We start from the raw sequence: 25,255 nt of genomic DNA, 5'->3' as shown, positions 1-25,255 counted from the left end.
TGTTCCTCACCACATTGATCAGCTGAGCGAGAGACACTTGGATGTAAATGGTGACTTGCTGGCTGTTGTTGACGGCCGGTCTGATCAGTTTGTTGTAGCGGTCACCCGACAACAGGTGACCCACCAGACGCTCCTCCACCTCTGCACAAAAGGCTGCTGCAAGTGCACACACACACACACAAAATATCATTGTTAACAGGACTGTGCTTGACATCCAACAGACACTCACTGGCAACTACAGTAGGTACACCTTTGTTGTGTCTGAGAAATGTGGAAAGAAATTCAAGAATTCAATCATGTTCAACAAAGTATGTAACTCCAAATCGGAGTTCAAATTACAAAAATAAAAACTCCTAAAATTTCAAGATATTTGACATGCTTTTCAGTGGACAGTGACATTATTCTATTATTAGTTATAGTTTTTTGTTGTTTTTAGTATTTTTGTTCATGTTTGAAAGATACAGTCAGGAGATCTGAGTTTGAATCTCCGTTGGAGCATACTCTATGCGGAGTTTGCATGTGCTTCCCGTGTTTGAGTGGGTTTTCTCTGCGTACTATGGCTTAACGCTCACATCCCAAAATATGCATATTAGTTAACGAGGTGAAATGGAGACTACATTGTCCATTGGTGTGAATGTGATTGTGAATGGTTGTTGTCGACAGATTTCCCTGTGTTTGGCTGGCAGCCAGTAACCAAAGTCAGGCTTCGGTTAATCTAATGAGGAGCAGGGCCATAGAAAATAGAAGGATGGATGGATGGATCTCACAGTATAACATAGTGCAGTTCTACCACTTATTACACTACTAAAATTGACTTCATCAAGCCCGGAGTTTATATGTGTGTGCGTGTGTGTGTGTGTGTGTGTGTGTGTGTGTGTGTACAGAAGTTGGTCGAGTAGCCAAATATTGTACTCAAGTAAGAGTACTTTAACTTTCGAATAATATGACTCAAGTACAACCCCAATTCCAATGAAGTTTGGACATTGTGTTAAACATAAATAAAAAAAAGAATACAATGATTTCCAAATCATGTTCAGCCTATATTTAATTGAATACACTACAAAGACAAGATATTTCATGTTCAAATTGATAAACTTTATTGTTTTTAGCAAATAATCATTAACTTAGACTTTTATGGCTCCAACACGTTCCAAAATTGCTGGGACAGGTGGCAAAAAAGACTGAGAAAGTTGAGGAATCCTCATCAAACACCTGTTTGGAACATCCTATCCATCCAGGCTAATTGGGAACAGGTGGGTGCTATGATTGGGTATAAAAGGAGCTTCCCTGAATTGCTCAGTCATTCACAAGCAAAGATGAGGCGAGGTTCACCTCTTTATGAACAAGTGCGTGAGAAAATAGTCAAACAGTTTAAGGACAATGTTCCTCAACGTACAATTGCGAGGAATTTAGGGATTTCATCATCTACGGTCCATAACTTCATCAAAAGGTCCAGAGAATCTCGATAAATCACTGCATGTAAGCGGCAAGGCCGAAAATCAACATTGAATGCCCGTGACCTTCGATCCCTCAGGCAGCACTGCATCAAAAACCGACATCAATGTGTAAAGGATATCACCACACGGGCTCAGGATCACTTCAGAAAACCAATGTCAGTAAATACAGTTTGGCGCTACATTCGTAAGTGCAACTTGAAACTCTACTATGCAAAGCAAAAGCCATTTATCAACAACACCCAGAAACGCTGCCGGCTTCTCTGGGCCCGAGCTCATCTAAGATGGACTGGTGCAAAGTGGAAAAGTGTTCTGTGGTCCGACGAGTACACATTTAAAATTGTTTTTGGAAATTGTGGACGTCGTGTCCTCCAGGTCAAAGAGGAAAAGAACCATCCGGACTGTTATGGACGCAAAGTTCAAAAGCCAGCATCTGTGATGGTATGGGGCTGTGTAACTTACACATCTGGGAAGGCACCATTAATTCTGAAAGGTACATACAGGTTTTGGAGAAACATATGCTGCCATCCAAGCAACATCTTTTTCATGGAAGCCCCTTATTATTTCAGCAACACAATGCCGAACCACATTCTGCACGCGTAACAACAGCGTGGCTTCATAGTAAAAGAGTGCGGGTACTCGACTGGCCTGCCTTCAGTCCAGACCTGTCTCCCATTGAAAATGTGTGGCGCATTATGAAGCGTAAAATACGACAACGGAGACCCCAGACTGTTGAACAGCTGAAGCTGTACATATAGCAAGAATGGGAAAGAATTCCACCTACAAAGCTTCAACAATTACTGTCCTCAGTTCCCAAACATTTATTGAATGTTGTTAAAAGAAAAGGTGATGTAACACAGTGGTAAACATGACCCTGTCCCAGCTGTTTTGGAACGTGTTGCAGCCATTAAATTCTAAGATAATGATTATTTACTAAAAACAATAAAGTTTCAAACTGATGAAGATTAAATATCTTGTCTTTGTCCATCCATCCATCCATTTTCTACCGCTTATCTGAGGTCGGGTCGCAAGAGCAGCTTTAGCAGGGACGCCCAGACTTCCCTCTCCCCAGCCACTTCATCCCGCTCTTCCGGGGGGATCCCAAGGCTTTCCCAGGCCAGCCGAAAGACGTAGTCTATCCAGCGTGTCCTGGGTCGTCCCCGGGGTCTCCTCCTGGTGGGACGTGCCTGGAACACCTCACCGGGGAGGCGTCCGGGAGGCATCCGAATCAGATGCCCCAGCCACCTCATCTAGCTCCTCTCAATGCGGAGAAGCAGCGGCTCTACTCTGACCCCCTCCCGGATGACCGAGCTTCTCACCCTATCTCTAAGGGAGAGCCCGGACACCCTGCGGAGGAAACTCATTTCGGCCGCTTGTATCCTGGATCTTGTTCTTTCGGTCACGACCCACAGCTCGTGACCATAGGTGAGGGTAGGAACGTAGATCGATCGGTAAATCGAGAGCTTCGCCTTTCGGCTTAGCTCCTTCTTTACCACAACGGACCGATACAAAGTCCGCATCACTGCAGACGCTGCACCGATTCGCCTGTTGATCTCTTTTTCCATTCTTCCCTCACTTGTGAACAAGACCCCAAGATACTTGAACTCCTCCACTTGGGGCAGGATCACATCCCTGACCTGGAGAGTGCACGCTACGCTTTTCCGACTGAGGACCATGGTCTCAGATTTGGAGGTGCTGATTCTCATCTCAGCCGCTTCACACTCGCCTGCGAACTGCTCCAGTGAGAGTTGGAGGGCATGGCTTGATGTAGCCAACAGAACCACATCCTCTTCAAAAAGCAGAGATGCAATAGTGAGGCCACCAAACCGGACCCACTCTATGCCTCGGTTGCGCATTGAAATTCTGTCCATAAAAGTTATGAACAGAATCGATGACAAAGGGCAGCCTTGGCGGAGTCCAACCCTCACCGGGAACGAGTCCGACTTACTGCTGGATATGCGGACCAGCCCGTATCAGGGGGTTCGGTACCCCATACTCCCGAAGCCCCCTCCCCCCCAGGACTCCCCGAGGGACACGGTCGAACGCCTTCTCCAAGTCCTTGTCTTTGTAGTGTATTAAATTAAATATAGGTTGAACATGATTTGCAAATCATTGTATTCTGTTTTTATTTATGTTTAACACATCGTCCCAACTTCATTGGAATTGGGTTGTAAAAAAGTAGTCATCCAAATATTTACTTGAGTAAGAATAAGAAAGTACTCAATGAAAAGTACTCAATGAAAAAACTACTCAAGAGTACATTAGGACCTGACTACTTTTTTAACGGACCATTAAAAACAAAGTCAAGTCATGTTGATTTGGATATCCCTTAATCACAAGCGTCTCAAAGGGCTTCACAGGCCCACAGAGTTGGCAATGATTGACGAAATCCCCTAATCTCAACCCCCCAATCGGGCAAGGAAAAACTCAAAACCCCATTTGGGAAAAAAAAGAAACCTTGAGAAGGGACTGAAGATGGGGGGGGATCCCCCTTCAAGGATGACCAGGCTGCAATGGATGTTGAGTGGGCAATATTTATCACATAGTCCAATGCTGTAGAGTGTTCATTACAATGGCAAGATGCTGTACAATGTTCATTAGGAAATGCAAAAGAGTCCATTTTAAGAGAAAAGGCGCCGCAGGGTAGACGCCTTTAGTGGTTCTGCCTCAGGACCTGGCACGGTCGGTCAGAGCAGAACCCTCCATGGGGAAGTGATCCACCTCAGATCTTGTCCCAGTTGGTCGGTGCAGAACCCAAAACAGCAACAGCAAAGATCAACAAAAGTGTCCAAAACCTAAATAAAACTCCAAACAAAACAAAATAATTTCATTAAACAAATGGAGATTCACACTTGTGGAACCTTAAAATGTGAATTACCACAAATGCAAATTAAATTCCTGTATATCATTTGTGGTTAATGCAAAAATGCACTGTAACTGTTTGGAACAACAAAATAGACATTCAAACACAAGCCAGAAGGGAAATTTAAAACATATGTCACAAACCTAAATAGTCATGAGAGAACATAACATCTAATATATTGAATGCAATGAGAAGAGGCTCTAACTGCTGCTTTTGTGTTCAGTACCACTTATCCAGATGTGACAACATGGTTCAAATGGTTCAAAACAATTTAGGAGAGCAAAGCTTTATTGTGGCTCAATGGATACATTCTGACAAGTTAATTTAATCTGATAGCACTGACACGCTAAATATGTGTGCATCCAAACATGATTTTTGTTGTCAACATGTTTTCTTTTTGTACCTCAGTGGACATTAACTATACTCCATAAAATGAAGCAAAACATGTTCCCATGAGAATATAATGGAAAATCATACAAAGCGTTTAGCAACCGGCCTTACATTCAAAGCAGTACTTCTGCAGTGTTCATGTAGGGCCATGTTCTCCCGTGTGCGTAAGTCAGAAAAAGCCTTTGCTAACTTGGACCACATGAGGGGAATCGGGCTCAACATTGGCTTATCGATATGTATGTTCCTGGCTTAAGACTCTAGTGTCAACAAACATGTCATCACGCATTGTGAAATTTAAAGACCTTGTTAGATCATTAGTTAAATGTTACTTAAAACATTACCTGCACAGGTAATACAGGTGGTTAAAAATGTCTGTTATATACTATTACACTGCATTACCTATCAAATAAAATCCAACTTAATTCTTGGAAGAGCAAACGGAAGTATCCTAACAAATTTCATTCCAAAAAGCCAAAATATCCTCTGGTTGTTATGCAATGCTGTTCCATTAGACGCCATGCCATAAATGTCCAACCGCAGAGTGGAACTGCCTCTAAATAAACATTCCACTTCTCTGATTTTCACTTCTCTAATTTCATCATCTCAGTCGAGTGCTTATCGGGACGATGCATTCATATCAGGCTAACGTGGGGTGTTGAGGGGGCCTCGCGTTGCATAATGTGTGTGTCTGAAGCGATTAGCTATGCTGACTAGTTACCTGGGGCCAGATGTAAACACACTTGGTTTGATCCCGCCGCCATGCACAGGTAGATGTTTGCGCTCCTTCTGATAGGATGCGTCACATCTGAGTTGTTGTGTACCACTTTCTTTGGCTCCAGCGAGTGGACGTTAACTGGTAAAAGTGATATTGTAAACACAAACTGTTGTCGGAAAAGGTCTACGGAGCCACAAACGTGACATGGCTGCAGAATTGTGGCCACGGAATAGGTATAACGTGCGTGGAAAATGTAAAAGGTTTTGACATCATTCAAATGAACAACCTGGATGTCTGCGCACTCCTTCACGAGAAACCGCAATACCCAACGTCCCGAAATGACCTAATGTAAACATTGGCACTTATTCCATAGTTCTGGACTTATAATTGATGTCTGCAGAAAGAAATTCCCCCAAAAAAGACTCAGTAGTAATTTTCGCCATGTTTTCTGATTACATCATTTATTTTCAGACAGATTTTGGCCCTCCCCATTTAGATTGAAACCTGCATGAACCTGCTGGCGTCAGAGACAGAAGACGAGCATATTTCCGTATACTAGTACGGGTTCTTGGTTGCTTCACAAATCGAAACTATTGGTCTGTCCCCAGTTTGTTTTTTTTACGCATTATTAACCAATTTAAAGTAGTGAAAATAGCTTGAGAACAAATCTATAAACAGTCTTGAACGTTCAAAATGTCTATGAAGTGTTGTAAAACTGGCTATTTCCTCATTCCGCGGAAGCCTTGTGGTATATTGTTGCCTCTATTCAAAGTATGGATGTTTATTTTTAGACAGTAATGAGGGAAAATAGTAAGGTTAGATAATGTACATTTGAGTAGGCTTGTTTTGTTAAAATCAATCGCTGAAATGGTTCATTGCAGAAGGAAGCTGCATGAGCCACGAAGGAAAGTGCCTGCAGAATAATTTCCACAAAAAACAGGTAATTGTTTTATTTATTGCATCTGAGACCTTAGAAAAAGCACCTGGTGAGGACACGCAACACCGAACTGACAGGATGTGGGAAATGAGCACGGCAGTCCTACTGATCAGTGGTGCGGTGGGATGCTTTTATAGTGTCTAAACACCTCTAAGAAACTGAGTTGACATCGTAATACAACCTAAAGCCTATAGCGTGTCTATAGAACTTATTAGTAAATTAACACCATATTACATGCATGTTAGTCAAGTGGTGTATGAAGTTGCTGTGCCGGCACACTGAGGAAGGGGTGGATGTGGCCCGCAAGTGGGAGGGGTTGGGGGGCGGAGGGGGCCCTGCGTCCATCCCGTGGGGGAATCAGTGAGGGGGACGCTACCCAATCCCAAGGACCCAGGGTAGTCCCCCAGCCCAACCGAAGGGTGCCAGTAGAGGGAAGAGGAAGGCAGGGACACACAATGGGATGTCTCCCCACGGCCCGAAAACTGAGAGGGGGTTCACAGACCCCACGAGTTAAGCTACGAGAAATGTGAATACCCACCACCTACACTATTACTATGGTTCCCACGTCCCCAACTGGCAACCATTGTCCCTGTCCCGTGATCGTGTGTGGTGGGGTCACGAGGCAATGACAGTCACCCCCACCCAGGCCAACCAGCTCCCCAAAGGATGTACGAATGTATGTGGTGCATTAAAAATCCTCCATATGAATCTGATGTTGCAAGCAGAAGATTCTGACCTGGAAAATGTTAAAATCCAAAATGCAATCAATTCTGAGAGATTTCTTAGCCACCATTCAAATAAAAGCATTTTAAAAAACTTGATATTCAAAGTTAGCGGCCCGGAGGGGGCAGTTAGCTGGGATAGGCTCCAGCATACATGCGACCCAAGTGAGGACAATGAATGGATGGATGGATGGATATTCAAAGTGTCCTTCCTGTTATTTGCTGACCTATTGAAGATTACCAATGTAGATTGAATGATCAAGAAGCATACACACACGCCCACGGCAATAGTTGGTGAAGCAATGTTTAAATGTCGTGCTGCAAGGCCTCACCAATTTGTTGCTCGAGCAAAATAGCATGCTGCTTGATTGAGTGGGTGTTGAAAGTATTGTGCGTGCGTGCGTGCGTGCGTGTGTGTGTGTGTGTGTGTGCGTGCGTGAGCTCCTGAACAGATGTATTTGTGCATCAATACTGACTACCTACTCGGTAAAAATAAAGGATCATACAGGACCTTGCATGTCAGCAGTGCTTGCAATGTGCCGCCCGTACGACCATAAAGATTTGACACAAGCGCACACACATATTCACCGCAGGGCTGTTTTCATCCATGTAATGAACACAGAACACAGTCTGACTGAGTCACAGGACTTCAGTGACAGTGGCTGATTTCAAACACGCTGCCAGAGTTTTGTACATTATAAACTCCTGAGCCCACGTTATTAAGTTTGTTTCTAAACAATCACAAATGTTGCAAATAACATTTAATAGCCTTATGTTGCTATTCCAGTCTTTCTTCTTATTGTGTGTTATTTAAGGCATTTGTGGCAGCCTGGTTTACTATTCATGAATCATGTTTGCTTGACAGGACAGTTGAAACTGCAGGGCAAAAACAGTACAAAGCAAATGTAGATGAGGTAAGAGGTCAATGGTTGTATTTACAGCCAAAAGGGACAAATGCATCCGCCTAGAACAACAAAAATATGTTGCTTAATATGTTATTTGCTGATCTTTCAGAAGTAGTGGCAAGAATTAGTTTTGCTTTTATTTTAATAGTCACGGATTAGAGTTTGTGTGAAGCAAGTTGGTACATTTGGCACACATTCAAGGGGCTCAGGGTTCAAATCTCATCTCAGGCTTTGCAGTGTGGAATTTGGATGTTCTCTCCGGGTGCTCTGGTGTCCTCCCATATTCCAAAAACCATGTAGTTTAATTGAAGGCTAAATTGTCAGTAGGTGTGAATGTGAGTGTGAATGTTGATTTTGTCAATAAGTGCCCTTTGATTGTTTTGTTTTTTTATTTCGCTTCTCACAGCAAAGTCAGCTGGGATACGTTCAAGCCCACCCAAGATCCTGATGAGGACAAGCGCTATAGAAAATGCAGAGGTGAAGTTACTCATTTTAAAAGACAGTAATATCATTTGAAGCTGTGACGAGAACACATGTACAGAAGCGGTGGACCACAACTAAGTCCATACAGCATTACTGTCACACCAATACCCAGTAACAACTGACAAATTCTATTCAAAACAAAACTATTCATTCCAAATGTGTCTCCAAGTCAGCTCAAGGATGACATGCTGCTGTTGATCCAAATGGATTTTGTGCTTTAGAAATTGTAGATGTGCCTGTAGCGCTCTCTAAATATGCAAACATCTGACTAGTTTAGAAGACTTCCAAGATGGTTCATTTCATATTTATAGGCTCACTGTATTTATTTTAGCATGTTTTGTCTGAGTACAAATGAATCAGACAAGGTCCTGATGACCATGCAGGAAATGAAGTTTCCGCATCATAACTGTAGGGGAGCTCAGAAGCAACCGTCCATTGTCTTCGGGGTCACATGTGCAGGCTGCAGCCTATCCCAGCTGACTTGAGGCTTGACTGTACAACTAATACAGCAGCAGTAAGTTTGGAAATTGAGTGTAAGAAAATTAAGCGTTCCCTTTTAAAGGGAGCAACGTGTAGTCATTTGAACCTAAAATAATCTGCTTCACAACGAATTGAAATAAGAGTTTTTCTTAAAAGCTCAATCTCAAATCACCTGAGTGGTCCATTTTGTAATATTGCTGGACCAGCCCGGCCACCTACGGTGTTAGGACTAGCATCTGTGTGCATTTGAACTGTTATGAGTTCTGTTTAGTACGTTTTAAACAGCTTTACCGCACACTAATTTATTATTCAAGGTATTTCAATTTGACACGGTGCACAACTGGTTAGCACATCTGCCTCACAGTTCTGAAGATCCGGATTCAAATCCGGCCTCGCCTGTGTGGACTTTGCACGTTCTCCCCATGCTTCCGTGAGTTTTCTCCGGGTAGTCCGGTTTCCTCCCACATCACCAAAACATGCATGGTAGATTAATTGAAAACTCTAAATTGCCCGTAGGTGTGAATGTGAGTGCAAATGGTTGTTTGTTTATGTGTGCCCTGCGATTGGCTGGCGACCACTTCCGGGTGTACGCCGCCTCTCGCCCAGAGTCAGCCGGGATAGGCTCCGGCACGCCCGCGACCCTAGTGAGGATAAGCGGTATGGAAAATGGATGGATGGTATTTCAACTAACAAGCTAAATGATGTTAGAAGTTATGACACAGGTGAGTCCAATTTGTGTGTAGCATGAACAAATGCACAATTGCTGTTGCCAAATTCTATATTTTACAGTTTTCTGAAAGTATATTACACTTTACAGCTGTAAGGGAGTCTTAACAAAATTGTGTGATTTAACCAAACAAGTACAGTGCAAACTCCGTTCCAGGAAGGTGCTCTCTGATTTTTTTTCAGATTTTATAACAATTTTTTGTATGGAAAATTATTAAAATATAATAATAATAATAATAATAATGACAGGTGCCCATCAATGGGTAAAAAGATTCCATCAGAACAGCCCTAACTCACCAGCCCCGACCCCACCACTCCCAGTGGATGAATGAGAAAATTCGCTCAGCACCAAAGACCCCGAATATATTAGGATGGCGAAAACTTACAATCTAAAATTGTGGCTGGTGACCAAAACAGTTCATGTCAAGCCCTGTTTATCTTTCATTACAACGTTCGTCTCTGTTGCGGGCCTACCGGGCTAATTAATTATGATGTCATTGTTTCAAATTGTATAAAAGGGCACCAGACACCAAAATAAGCAACACTACTGTCGGAATCCTTTTCAAAGGCAGTTAATTAGGCAAAAAGGAATCTGGACACTTTCAGTCTGACACGGTCACAGTTCCTACTGATCCATTTTTGTCTTTTATAACCGGAATGTGCCTGTGTAAAGAATTCACCATTTACATCCAGATTAATGTTAAATGGGAGTCAGCACAGGCCTGCCACCATTTAACATGCCTCTGATTAACCCCAAATACATTTCAGATGTTCCAGTAGGGGTTGAATTTCCAAAAGGTTTGTTTGCAAACACAACGTGGCTCATCACCAAAAGAACACCATAGCAACAGTGGCGCATGGTGGTGGCAGCATCGTGCTTTGGGGCTGTCTTTCTTTAGCTAGACCTGGGGCCTTAGGTGAGGTAGAGGGAATTTGGAGCAGTCCATATACTGTAGCAGTCAGTATTTGCGCAAAACCTTCAGGCTTGTGCTCAAAAGAAATAAAAATGTCAGGAAAAGCATACCAAAGTAGTTGAACTTTATTTGTGGTTAATCAGCAGCAATTGAGACATTTGTGTGCTGACTCCCATTTAACATAAGTTTGAATGTAATTGGTTAGTTCAGAAGAGGATGTGCACACTTGTGCAACCGCATTGTCGCATTTGTTTATTTTTACTTCCGATCTTGGAAAGATTTTTTTTTTCAACTGATCTGTAGAGGCTAAAGGTCACATTATTAGTGGGAAAAGTTTTGAAATGATTTATCTTGGCCTCTTTTTTAATATCACATTTTTAAATATCATTTGAACAGGGTTGTCTAGACTTTTTACATCCATTGTATTATCCGATGGCACCAAAGTTTGGTGCAATTTTAGAGGCGTAATTTCCCAAATATTTAGGTTAATCTGGGTAATTTTACTATGGTTTGTTTTCCCAAGAAGGGGACTCTCGTGGCTTTGTTTCACTGCATGATAGTTCTGTGTTATTTTAACACAATCGGAGTTACTATGCAATTTCTCATTTCTGTGAGATCAGTGACTTGGTCGAGTGATAGCTTCCATGCATGTTTGGGTGTGAAAAAAACATTGCACATTTGATTTCGCTGGTTTGCTTAAGCCGACCGCCTGGAGCATTTGTGGGCTGTCGCGTTTGACAGGGTAGCAAACCCAAGTATGACAGCTGCATGGCCAGTTTCCATGTCGACGTCACCCAGGGCAAAAATCACCAGAGGAATATGTGCGTGGTTAAGCATTCAGCCCAGACCTGTTGTGCAAACACTTTTGATCTGACATCAGCAAGATACACGTCTCCTGACATCTCAAAGTGTGCAAGTTGGCAGCTTTGGATGACAGAATCACGGGGTTTTGCATTTGCGGCCACGCTGAAGGCTGTCACATTCGTCACGCCTGCAATGGAACGACCGGATGACTGCAAAGAAGAGGTGCTCTGCCAGAAAGCAGAGGTACATTGTACACACATCACTCCACATTACCATATCACATATATCTGACTGAGGAAGACAACTTTTGAGAATTGGAGCATCACGACAATCAATGACAAGGTTTAAAATCCCTGCAGACAACAAGTGGTCTGTCAGGATGATACAGAGAGGAGCACTACAATAAATGTAGACTGTCATGGTAAGACAATCGCATGATCAAATTCAATTTATATCATGTTGAATTAGTGATTATCACATTTAATCCTAATAGGTCAGAGCCAGCCAGAAAATCCTTGTTTTTTTTGTTTGCAATAAAAGCTGTTTCAGTCCATGCAACTTTAATTCAAGGCAAATTCAGACCATATTTTTAAATCCAGTCCTCGGGCAGGCAAAATTCACTTTGACACCACCTTTTCCAGCTCCTTCCCTCCTGTCAACACTATCGAACAATGATGCTGATCCTGAAACAGACTGTCCACACATTGGGGAAAGCTTGTATCAGATCCTAAAAGACAGTGGGTACCCGAGCATCAGTTTTTAGGCAGGACGTGTTTGTTTGCATCAACACAAGAAAAGGAACGAAAGCCATTTGTGCGCCACTCACACAGGATGTGATGACATCATTGGAAGACACGCATGTGGTGGCAAAGGAGACCGGATAGAAGAGGAATACAAGAAGACGAACTTCAGTCCTCGCCAGGAGCAGAACTGGCTACAGACAAAATTTTAAAGACTGTTACTTTTTAACTTTTGCCATAAATATATTTTTTTATTCTTATGTTAGTTAATAAATCAATGATGGTGAATTCAAAACCTGACCAAGCGCCTCAGTCATTGTTGTACGTGTGTCGGCCCTTCTGTTTGAGAGAAACGGTTACTCCCGTTTTTAGCCGACAAGAGTACCCAGAGAAAGCACGCAAGCACAGGGAGAATATGGAAACTATACACAGGAAGACCATATCCGGGATTCAAACCCCCAATCTCCAAACTGTGAGGTGGATGTTGTAACCACTCATCCAGATGCTGCAGGATTAAGAGATCAAAATCAAACTTTTACCAAAACAACCAGCAGCAAAAGGTAAAAGAGAGGCCAAAAGGATGGCTAACTAAAAGGTGTTCTGTGAGTGTAAAATGTGGCGTGGGATTCCATAAACGTATTAGCAGGATTCATATCCATCACACTTCCTACAAAAAGCAAGCACTAGAAATTTCATTAAAAAAATCACACGCGAATGCTGAAAAATTCTCTTGCACACGCCACCATGGGATCTTTTGAAGTGTAGACAATTAATCAGAATCTGAATCCTCTTTATTGCCAAGTATGTCAAAAACACACAAGGATTTGTCTCCGGTAGTTGGAGCCGCTCTAGTATGACAATAAACAGCCATTTTGACAGTAAATACTTTGAGACATAAAAACACACTGCAGAGTCACTTAGCCTCAAGAGGGAAGAAGCTGTTGGAATGTCTGCTTGTTATAGTTTGCATTGTTGGATAGCGCCTACCTGAGGGAAGGAGCTGGAAGAGGTGGTTACCAGAATGTGGAGGCTCCAAGAGGATTTTGCATGCTCTTGTCTTAGTTCTGGCAGCGTGCAAAGTCCTCGAGGGGGGGTAGGGCGGTACAGACAATTTTTCTGGCAGTGCTAATTGTCCGTTGCAGTCAGAGTTTGTCCTTTTTTGTGGCAGCACCAAACCAGACTGTGATGGATGAACACACGACTGATTCGATGACTGCTGTGTAGAACTGCCTCAACAGCTCCTGTGGCAGGCCGTGCTTCCTCAGAAGCCACAGGAAGTATAGCCTCTGCTGGGCCTTTTTGAGGCTGGACTTGATGTTGGTCTCCCACTTCAGGTCCCGAGAAACTGTAATTCCAGGGAACTCCAGCCGTTCCACTTCCTGTCTATACGCAGACTCGTCACCGTCTTTGATGAGGCTGATGACTGTGGTGACATCTGAAAACTTCAGGAGTTTGACAGCCGGCTGCGTTGAGGTGCAGTAGTTCGTGTAGAGGCGCCCCTGGTGCTGATGGTGCGTGTGGATGAGCTGGTGTCCCCTAGCCTCACCTGCTGTGTCCTGCCAGTCCATTGGCAGATGGCAGGCGAGACGCTGAGCTGGAGAAGCTTGGAGGAGAGGAGCTCCCCGAACTCCTCTCCTCCTGGTGTTGAACGCAGAGCTGAAGTGCACGAACACGATCCTCGCGTAGGTCCCCGCACCGTCGAGGTGTTCTAGAATGAAGTGCAGTCCCATGTTGACTGCGTCATCCACAGACCTGATTGCTCGGTAAGCAAACTGCAGCGGTCCAGCAGGGGTCCTGTGATGCTCTTGAGGTGGTCCAGCACGAGGCGTTCAAATGACTTCCTGACCACAGATGTCAGGGCAACAGGCCTGTAGTCATTCAGACCCAAAATTTTAGGTTTCTCGGGGACTGGGATGATAGTGGAGTGTTTGAAACAGGATGGTACTTTACACATTTCCAGAGATCTATTGAAGATCTGTGTGAAGACCATGCAGACTTTGAGGTAGGAAGCGGAGACCACTTTGTTGATCTTTTGTAGTTTGAAGATCCGTCTCACATCCTGTTTATGAATGGTCAACGCAGACCTCAGAGGTGTGATGGTGGTCGGTGGTACGGCTGGGTGGATGTGGGGTTAGAAAGTGTCGTTTTCAAATCTGCAATAGAAGGTGTTCAAATCGTCAGCTCGTCCTCTTTTGTTCTCCGCTTGGGGGAATGGTCGCTTGTAGTTGGTTAGCGATTTTAATCCTCACCAGACTTAAGAGTCGTTGGCACCAAACTGTTTTTCTGCATAACTTTGCAGAAATTGCTTAATTGCTTAATTGGTCAACTTCTTCACTCTTTTCACTGTAGGCTTTGCACATTTAAGTTTGTTTCTGTATGTTGGTATTAAGTGAATTAGGCAGTAATCAGACAAACCCAGAGCTGCACGGGGGATGTGTCATTTAGCTTACAGTTTACTATTTAGCGTACAGTGGTCCGGAATGTTGTTTTCCCTTGTAGGACAGTCAATGTGCTCCTTGTATTTAGGGAGTTCGTGGTTGAGTTTAGCTTTTTTTCAAGTTTATTTACTTGTTCAGCAAGCGTTAGCAGTGCAGCGTTCAGCCTGGAGAGGAATGTACACACCCGTGAGGATGAAAGAGGTGAACTCGCGTGGTAAGGAGAATGGCTTACAGTTCAAAAATAGCAACTCCAAGTCCAGGCTGCAGTGTGTGATGAGCTCTGTGTTGTCGGTACACCATTTTCCGTTGATATAGAAGAATATTCCGCCGCCTTTTGTTTTCCCCGATAGCTCCGTGACGCAGTCCGCTGACGTGGTTGGGAGGCTGGAAGCATTACAGCACCATCGGGGACGTAGCCATGTCTCCGTGAAGTACAGGGCAGCGGAAAATCCGGTCTTCACTGGTCTTTGTGAGAAGATGAAGCTTGTCCATTTTATTGGGTAGAGGGCGTAGATTTGCGAGGTGAATCGATGGGAGAGGCATTCGGAATCCTCTCTTACGGAGCTTGACCTGCTCTCCGACTCGCTTCCCCATGTGGCATCGCCTTCATGCACCGTAGATGACAGCCAATCCACCACTTCGTCACTCAGAGAAAAACATTTGTAAAAGTTGGTGGAAGGAATTCCGCAGTAGACTCCTTTATGTTTAACAAGTCTTACCTTGTGTAATGTCTCCAAAGACGAAGAAAAACACAAGAACATAGAACTGGAGAGCTCGTTACCGAGGCGACCACACGGTTAGGCGCCATGATGTAGCTATGTACAATGATTCCATTCTGACAGGTCACAAGGACTCTACTGTGACTACAGAAGATAGGTGGCGCTAGTGACATGGCACTCAGCTTCCAACATATGGAGAGAGGTCTTGAGCAGTCAGAACAAAGCCAAAACCAATGGCTGGGACACATATGAGGGTTTTGAGACTTTGGGGAGAATACCAGGAGATCTCGTCACACGTATGCAGACACACACATACACTAGTGTCTGCCTTGCTGCACTCTCCACACCTCAATAATTTATCGCCTCTAAAAATAAGAATGCCATCATCTTACAAGTGCTAAAACCGCAACACAATCAAAGGTTGTCCACCGAGACTCTCACGCCAAATCAACGTGTGCTAAACGAAAGCTGGTCAGGTTGGAAAAAGGATAAAGAGGCCGATGCCGTTCCAAACTTTGTTTCCTGCATGGTTACTTTTAAGATAGTGATGTAGTGATGAAGTAAATTATTCAACTGTTGGCCATCCATTTGGCGGCCTTTCTCATGCCAAAACAAGTTGACATCTAAACATCTTTGGTTTTGTGAAGCCTTAAATGCACATGGCTAAAGAGAGAGGAAGATTCTCCTTCCTTCATTGATTTTATTTCCCCTTAACACATTTTGAGTATTTTTTGACAATACAGTCCTATAATTTCAGAAAATAAAGGCCTTTTCCGGAATAAAATGCATAGTATAGTAGGCACGGGGAGAACATGCAAACTACACACTGGCAGGGCCAGGGATTGAACCCCGGTCCTGAGAACTGTGAGGCTGACGCTCTAACCAGTCGGCCATTTGGTGATTCAAATGTAGTGTTTTCACCAAACATAACTTTTGGAATTACAGCCAAAAAGTTTAACCTTGGTTTTATTGGACGAAAACAAAATCTCTCAAACTTGGGTCCTGTGGTATTTTTACTTCCACTCTCGAAAACATTTCTCTTTTTTTTCCAATTCAGTTGAACAGGTTATAGGTCACAACAATGATGAAAACAGTTTACTAGCATTTGAACAAGAGTGTGTTTTATAAACACTGTACATCTTTGATCTTGTAAAGATTACTACTTTTGTTTCATTAAAAATACAGCTTCATTCTCATAATATTATTACATTTTTATCCATCCAGTTTCTGAGCCGCTTCTCCTCACTAGGGTCGCGGGCGTGCTGGAGCCTATCCCAGCTGTCATCGGGCAGGAGGCAGGGTACACCCTGAACTGGTTGCCAGCCAATCGCAGGGCACATAGAAACAAACAACCATTCGCACTCACAGTCATGCCTACGGGCAATTTAGAGTCTCCAATTAATGTTTTTGGGATGTGGGAGGAAACTGGAGTGCCCGGAGAAAACCCACGCAGGCACGGGGAGAACATGCAAACTCCACACAGGCGGGACCGGGGATTGAACCCGGGTCCTCAGAACTGTGAGGCTGACGCTCTAACCAGTCGTCCACCGTGCCGCCTATTACATTTTTATATTTAGAATATTTTTTTTCTTAAAAATAGGCAACATCTAAGGGTACACATGGTAGTTCTGTTTCATTGGTGTTAGGAATATAAAGGGGTCCTTGGAAAATTTCTCCCGCCCTCAGGTCCCTGGACCCAAAAAGTTTGAGAACCCCTGTTGTAAACGATGACAAGTGGGGACAACAAGCTCTTCCTTCCCTCAACTTTTCAACACTTAGCATGCAGCAGTGAGCGGATACGCGGTACTCAGAGAGCAACAACATACAAATAGGTGCCAACAACATAATTTATGACTCATCTTCGTCTGCTCTTGCCAAGGAGCTCATTTGAAGCACGTCAAGCCACAGCTTTTGGTCTGAGAACAACACTACGATGAAACGAGCATGTTTCTGCCTCCACATACTGTATGCAGTAGGACCCAGGGCCACACAGAGTAGTGTGAGGGGCTCTGTGCACTTTAGCCATCCATCCATTTTCTGTAGCACTTATCCTCACTAGGGTTGCTGGAGCCTAAGATTGCTGCTTCGTGCGAGAGGCGGGGTACACCCTGAACTGGTCGCCAGCCAATCGCAGGGCACATATAAACAAACCACCATTCTCACTCCCATTCATACCTACGGACAATTTAGAGTGGCTCTATACTCAATTCCATCCATCCATCCATCCATTTTCCGTAACGCTTATACTCACGCAGGTCGCAGGTGTACTGAAGCCTATCCCAGCTAATTGTGGCGAGAGGCCAGGTACACCCTGAACTGGTCGCCAGCCAATCGCAGGACACAAACAAACCACCATTCACACTCCCATTCATACCTACGGACAATTTAAAGCAAGGGTGTCAAACTCATTTTTATCACGGACCACATCGTAGTTATGACTTGCCTCAGAGGGCCGTTATGACTATGAACCCATATAAATAAATCATCACCTCATATAATTACATATACACAACAAATTGATAGATAACTAGTTTTTAAATCATAAGCCTTTAAAAACATGTTTTTCCAACTCATTAAAAACGTGTTAAAAAGGGGATTGGCAAGAAAAATGCTTGCAATTTCTAAGCGTTATTACAAGTGAAGACAATTAGCAATTTTAATATTTTCACAAGAAACATTAAGGCGACGGACATGATTTGCTTTCGAGGGCCACATAAAATGATGCGGCGGGCCGGATCTGGCCCCCGAGCCGCCAGTTTGACACCCGTGATTGAGAGTCTTCAATTAACCTAGCATGCATGTTTTGGGGAATGTGGGAGGAAAACAGAGTACCTGGAGAAAACCCACGCATTCCCATAAACGTACTCCTTTGTTGAAAGCCCACAACAGTTGAGGCTGTGATCGGTGCAAAGGGTAGACCAACATCACATTAAACCATATGGATTTAGAATGCGATATCACTTAAAGTCATCTGTGAGTGTGAGTTTGCAAATCATCCATGCTTTGAATTCACACTCAAACCAAGACAAAGTTTCAGTTTAGGCCTGTTGAGTTGTACAGCAGCTCATGGACTGACACAGTACCGGCACACCAAACCAACTCAACATCGGTTCAGCGTCCCGTAATTAAGGTTTAGGATATTTTATTCAAATTCTGTAAAAGAATCAGCTTCCAACACTCATCTTTAGATGGCATTGACATTGATGGAAAGCCATTAAGGCATATGTGGATCGCAAGATCACGTCATGAAATTGCATCATGTACAATGCAGTGTGTGCGTGTGTGTGTTGTCAAATTCTGTGAAACGTACAGTTTGTAGTTTGTGTTGTTGCTTCACACGCTTTCCTCGTCTTTTGCACAACCTGATGCAATGTGATGCAAGAGCCGTATCAAAAACTCTTGTTAAAGTCCTTGTATGTGGATTTAAGTTTGTTTTATTGGCCCCTTCTGAGTTTCAATGATTGCTTTCAATGAGGGCTTTTATTGTTTTTGTATTCGCCATCTAAAGAATTCGCCTTTGAGACAAAAAAAAATAAGTTCATTTATATATATATATATATATATATATATATAGTCATGTAACCGTATTCTTTTGAGTGGCATTAAAAACGTTTTCGAATATTTTGCTTACAATAGTTATGTTCATACTTGTGAGAGTAACAAGGTACAGGTTAGAAACCGTTCTCTATGTAAAATTCCAACTGCAACAATATATATATATATATATATATATATATATATATATATATAATTTTATTTTTTTCCTAATAAATATCTCTTGTATTGTCTGCCCATGTCATTTGATAGCGCTCTTTTTGATATTGATTGTATATGTGTACCTAATGAAGTGTCCAACTGAATTCCTTTAGTGGAAAGTCGCACTTCAGGAATTGAGACGTGTACCGCTTCGCTCACACTCGGCTGTGACCTTCGTTGCAGTGTTATTTGAAATATGCATATATACTGTATACGATTAAGCTTTCCCCTAAAGAGTCAACGCGTCGCTGCGCATGTGACAAGTGACGATTTGACAACGGAACGGCCAAAACATGTTTGATCCTCTTTGACTGAGCGACGCCCCGAAGTACAAGCCCACCGGTGCCGCTTTGGAAGGGTTTGAAAAAGGGGAATTACTCACTTTGTGAGACGGTGACAATCAGGAGAAGCAGCGCCGCTTTCGCCGTCACCGCCATCGTGCAGAGGCTGCACAGTCGACGCGCGTAAACTTGCAGATGAGGCTGTTTTTGTGCTCTTCTTTCACTCGAGGCTCGGAGTGAAACAATAATGGATTATAAAAGGGCGTCGATGCGTGGAATCCCGCCGGAGGAAAGTGTCTATTTGCGGCTCGGATGCATGGAGAGCTCCGCTGACCGCAGCCTGGGCGCAGTCAGTCTGCAGGAGCGCACCGAATGTGCGCAGCGGCACCCGGCTAAAAAGAGCACAGCGTCCCCCACCTTGTTTTATGTCCTCTTGGCCGATGCAAACGGGGAGTCGAGTGGAGAAATGTGCGGCCATGCAGGAGCAAGCAGCAGTGTCACAATCGTTCTCTCTGCAACGTGGGCATTCCTCCGATAAAAGATTCAAGCTCCCCCGTCTTCTCGTGGCTCTGCAGCCCGCCCAATGCGCTTCCCAGCCGGGGGTCACTTAGTTGCTCGCTCCTAATGGACAGAGGACATCTGTGAGAAAAACTACCCGAGATATTCTCTCAGGGATGAATATTTCAAAGTGAAAAGAAGAATTGGTGGCATGATTAATTAAGCTGATTAAATGTTTCTGAATATAACCTTGGACTCTTTTGAAGTTATTCTAAAAGTACAAACCAAATATGCTCGTCCCTTCTCTTTCTTGATCAAGACAAAAATCATTACAACGACTGGCTTGTGTTGTTGGCCTTATCAGCAGCAAGAACATTTATGTTCTTGTTTGTGTCAAGCAGACCTTCCCTCAGAGAGGCTGGCTCTGATGAGGGAAGGTCTGCCATTAAGTCCGCTACAGGAAGCAGAAAATCCCATCAAGTTCTCACATGTCCGGGAAACCAAAAACTATTTTATAAAAAAAAGTGAATGTGGCATTATAAAGCACAGTGAAGTAATGCACCTCCCCGCCCCTGGGAGGTCAAAGGTCAGGTCGATGCGCCGGACACAGACGCTTCATCAGGACAAGCAAGTGGTCATAAAGACAGATCTGAGATCTGCAGAAGTGACACTCCGTGGCTTTCCAAAATCGAATTCTGATTTAGTTTGACTGAGAGTGGACTTTTAACAATCATTTAAAGTTTTCGTAGTTGCGTTAATGCACCTTTAAAGGGAGGTTGGTCTTGTGCAGAAAATGTTAACATTTAGAGGTGTACCCAGCAAGAAAAAGAAAAGCGCATAGGTGAAGCACAAGCAATTGGGAAGCTGAGAGAACAGAAAATTAAGAGTCATTGCACAAACATTGTCTACAACCAGTTTGAACGTCTAGTAGAAGAAAGAAGCCACTGGTTTATTAAGTAACAACTTTTAATGGTTAGACCAAATAAAGGAAACTGCAGAAACAAAAGCATTTTGAAAGCTGTCCCTAAAACAACTGTTAAGTGACAGCAGCCACAAACCTCCAGCGGGCAGCAGTGAGGTGATCGAAGCTCGAAGAGGCAAACCACGCATTCTCAAGAAGAATAGGAAGGCCTGGCAACATTTTGCCTTCCCATTTAAAGAAACATGTAACCAAATTGATTGGGAGAGCCAAGCTAATGAGGCAAAACACACAAAAACTAAAAGGGGTTCATCGGAGGAGAGAAGTGGAAGGTTTTAGACTGGCCAAATCAATGTCGACACTAAAAAAAAAAACCTGTAGAGGATTATTTTATTTTTTATTTTTTTTAAGAATAGTAACTGCCCCACAGCAAACGACTCAAATAGACTGCAGGGAAAGAAGCACAGAAGAAAAATGCAAAAGTGTGGTTATGTCAATGGGTAAGTTTACATAAGAACAGGCTACACTGAGAATTTATAGTCTCAAGATCAGTGAGAGTTTCTGGTATGTGCAATATGTGCAGCAACAAAGGGCAGCATTTCGGGGGGCAGGGGGGTGCATCCCCACCCCAAAAAAGGGTTAATGAATTGCTTTTCTATTAGCATAATTAAATGTACACAGTGGCTGAAGTAAGTATTTAACATGTCACCATTTTTCTCACTAAATATATATCCAAAGGTGTTATTGACTTGAAATTTTCACCAGGTGTTGGGAACAACCCAAGTAGTCCATACGTACAAAGAAAGTAGAACAAATAAGATCAGAAATTAAGTTGTCTGTAATAATGTGAAATGACGCAGAGAAAAAGTATTGAATACATGAAGAAAGGGAGGTGCAAAAAGGCATGGAAAGCCAAGACAACATCTAAAATCTATCAATAATCAAACAGCAATCCAACCCCTTGATGCAATCCAAATGAATATCAGCTGGTTCAGTCCGAATTGATGGCCTACAAAAAGGTCTCAATGCTAAGGTGTGAGTCAAGACATATCTCATGATGAGTAAGCAAGGCAAAGCAAATGTATTTATATAGCGCATTTCATACACAAGGTAACGCAATGTGCTTTACATGATTAAAAGCATTTAAAAACAAAGAAAAAAACAGCTTATAAACATTTAAAACAAAGAGCAAAAGAAATAAAAGTACAATTGAAGCAGCGTACAGTGCAAGAAATAAACGTGGAAATGCTCTAAAAATGTCACGGACGGCAATGCCGTAAGGGCAGATCCCAAAAAAGAGACTCTAGGAATGAGGTCCGAACAATTTTAATTCAATGACCGAGCATGTGATGGCGAGACATACAAAACTAAAGGGACTCACCACCAGAGAGAATCAAAAAACAGATAACGCAGAGAGACACGACAAAAGGTCTGTGTGGTATAATCATGTAGAACCTAAATTTTGACAGAACGGTGGCAAACACGGGGCAAAAATGAGTGAATATTCCGACGCCCACACACTGTCACGGTGCCCCCTAAAAAGGCTGTTGATTACAATGCATGACAGGTGCGTCACCGATGTCAACGCCCACCTTCGCTCACCCAGACACTGCAACACAAAGAAAAACAATTTGAAACACAGGGCCATGACAGCATCCCCCCCCCTCAAAGGACGCCCCCTGGCGGACCACCCGGCTTCTGCGGGTGGAGAGAGTGGAAGGCCCGGAGCAGGGACGGAGAACCCAGGAATGCTCCTCAGGGCCGTAACCCTCCCAGTCGACCAAATACTGCACACCCCTGCCCCTTCTTCTGGAATCCAATATTTCACCCACCGTGTACACTGGCTCACCATCAACCAGGAGGAGGAGGCACCGCTGGAGGACACAGAGGGCTGGAGGAAACCGGTTTGAGCAAGGAGACATGGAATACAGGGTGAACTTTCATGGCGGGAGGGAGCCGAAGTTTAACTGCCACCAGGTTAACAACAGAGTCAATTTCGAAAGGACCAACATACCGAGGACCCAGTTTTTTAGAACCCCCAGCCAAATGCAAATCTCGTGTGGACAACCAGACCTTTTCACCAGGACGGTAGGGAGGAGCTGAGATCCGATGAAGATCAGCTAACTGCCGGTTCCGAGCCTCTCAGTACGGGACAAGGCCGCCTTTGCATCCCGCCACACCCGATGAGCCCTTCAGAGATGGAACTGTACAGACGGGACGACCACCTCCCTCTCCTGAGAAGGGAACAACGGCGGCTAATAACCGTATGCAGTCATGAACGGCGACCGTCCAGTGGAAGAGCAAACAAGGGTGTTATGCGCATATTCCACCCAAGGCAGGTGAGAAGACCACGAGGAGGGGTGCTGATGGCAAACACAGCGAAGAGCAGCCTCCACATCTTGATTCGCCATCTCAGCCTGGCCGTTGGTCTGCGGGTGGAAACCGGACGAACGACTGGAGGAAGCCCCCAGCGCTTTGCAGAACAACCTCCAGACCCGAGAGACGAACTGCGGCCTCCTGTCAGACACCAGATCAGCAGGAATACCATGAACTTGGAAGACAAGGAGATTAGCAGTCTCAAAGGAGGACGGCAGCTTCGGCAGAGCAACGAAATGGGCCATCTTGGAAAATCTGTCGACAACACTCAGGAGGACCGAGTTCCCTCTGGACAGCGGAAGGCCTGTGATGAAGTCCAAGGTGATGTGGGACCAGGGGCGGGAAGGAATGGGCAGTGGACGAAGAAGACCAGCTGGAGGACGATGGGACATCTTGCTACGGGCACACACTGAGCATGCTGAAACATATTCCTTAACGTCCCTGCGTAGTCCCTGCCACCAGAACCGTTGGGAAATCAGGAAAAATTTCTGACTGACCCCAGGATGGCAAGCGACTCTAGAAGTGTGTCCCCACCTCAACACCTCTGGACATAAACCGACCGGAACAAACAACTTGCCATCAGGAACACCTCCCGGAGCCTGGATGTCCCTCCCCGCCTCCACCACCTTCTTCTCAACCTCCCGCTGAAGCGCTCCCACCACCCGGGTCCCAGGTAGAATGGTCTCCACAACAGGCTGAACAGCAAACGGGCCATGCAGCCGAGACAAGGCATCAGGTTTGCCCTTCTTCAACCCAGGGCGGTAAGTGATGATGAAATCGAAACGGGTAAGGAACAGGGCCCAACGTGCTTGACGGGGGTTGAGTCTCTTAGCAGTCTGGAGGTAAGACAGGTTCTTGTGGTCGGTGACCATTGCAAACTAATTGTTGCAAAACATAACGATGGCATTGGTTACAGGCGCATATCCAAGCTCCTGAATGTTCCAGTGAGCACGGTTGGGGCCATAATAGGTACGTGGAAAGCCAATCATACCACCATAGATTTGCCTCAATCAGGTGCTCCTTGCAAGATTTCTGACGGAGGAGTGCAAAGAATAATCAGAAGAATTGTCCAAGAGCCAGGGACCTCCTTTGGAGAGTGTCAAAAAGACCTGGAAATAGCAGGTATTGTTGTCACAAGGAAAACAGTGAGTAATGCACTCCGCCGCCATGGCCTTTATGCACGCTCACCACGCAAGAACCCATTGTTGGAAAAAAAAAAAAAGCATGTCAAAGCTCGTTCAAAGTTTGCTAAACAACATGTGGGCAAGCCAGTTAAATACTGGGAGAATAATAGTCTGGTCTGATGAGAGCAAAATGTAACTGTTTGGATGCCGTAATTCACACCACGTTTGAAGGAGAAATGGCACTGCACATCACCCTAAAAACACCATATCAACAGTGAAGTTCAGAGGTGGGAACATGATGGTGCGGGGCTGCTTTTCAGAAAATGGTACTGGTAAACTTCACATTATAGAAGGAAGGCTGAATGGGCAAATGTACCGAGACATTCTTGACAAAAATCTGCTGCCAACTTCGAGGATGATTAAAATGAAACGAGGGTGGACATTTCAGCAGGATAATGATCCAAAACATATTGCGAAGGAAACTCTCAATTGGTTTCAAAGAAGAAGAAAAAATCTACTAGAATGGCCCAGCCAATGACCTGACTTGAATGCAATCGAAAATCTATGGAAAGAACTGAAACTCAAGGTCCATAAAAGAACCCCACGGAACCTTCAAGATGTGAAGACTGCTTGTGTGGAGGAATGCGCCCAAATCACACCAGAACAATGCATGCAGCTAATTTCTCCATACAGGAGGCGTCTTGAAGCTGTCATTGGGCAAACGATCGCTTTTGTACAAAGTATTAAACAAATACCAGTTGACGTGTTCAATACTTTTTCCCTGTGTCATTTCACATTATTACACATAACTTAATTTCTGAGCTTATTTGTTCTACTTTCTTTGTATGTATGTCTAAATGGTGACATGTTAAATACTTATTTCAGCCAATGTATCATTGTCGCTCGTGCGGGAAATCTGCATCCCCTTGTGGAGACATAAGGGGTCTTCAAGGATTTTGCTAATAAATGTTCAAGTGAGTGGTTATCGATGCCAAGGAAGTAGGACCTGTT

At 44.0% G+C, this 25,255-nt stretch overlaps 1 protein-coding gene across 1 annotated transcript in view; it reads right to left on the bottom strand.

Moving 5' to 3' along the window:
- Nucleotides 1–20,198, bottom strand: part of LOC133485016 (neuronal acetylcholine receptor subunit beta-2-like) — a 35,038-nt gene extending 14,840 nt beyond the window's left edge. The window contains exons 1-2 of the mRNA XM_061788318.1: nucleotides 19,429–20,198; nucleotides 11–156 (exon numbers count right to left, since the gene is read on the bottom strand). Coding sequence (XP_061644302.1) covers nucleotides 11–156; nucleotides 19,429–19,483 — 201 coding nt within the window. The 5' untranslated portion in view covers nucleotides 19,484–20,198. The remainder of the gene's footprint in view (nucleotides 1–10; nucleotides 157–19,428) is intronic.
- Between the last annotated feature and the right edge of the window lie 5,057 nt (nucleotides 20,199–25,255).

The sequence above is a fragment of the Phyllopteryx taeniolatus genome, chromosome 10, assembly GCF_024500385.1.
Source record: "Phyllopteryx taeniolatus isolate TA_2022b chromosome 10, UOR_Ptae_1.2, whole genome shotgun sequence".
NCBI classification, from domain to species: domain Eukaryota; kingdom Metazoa; phylum Chordata; class Actinopteri; order Syngnathiformes; family Syngnathidae; genus Phyllopteryx; species Phyllopteryx taeniolatus.
The sequence above is the reverse complement of the archived record's forward strand: the minus strand, read 5'-3'. Positions and strand labels throughout refer to the sequence as shown.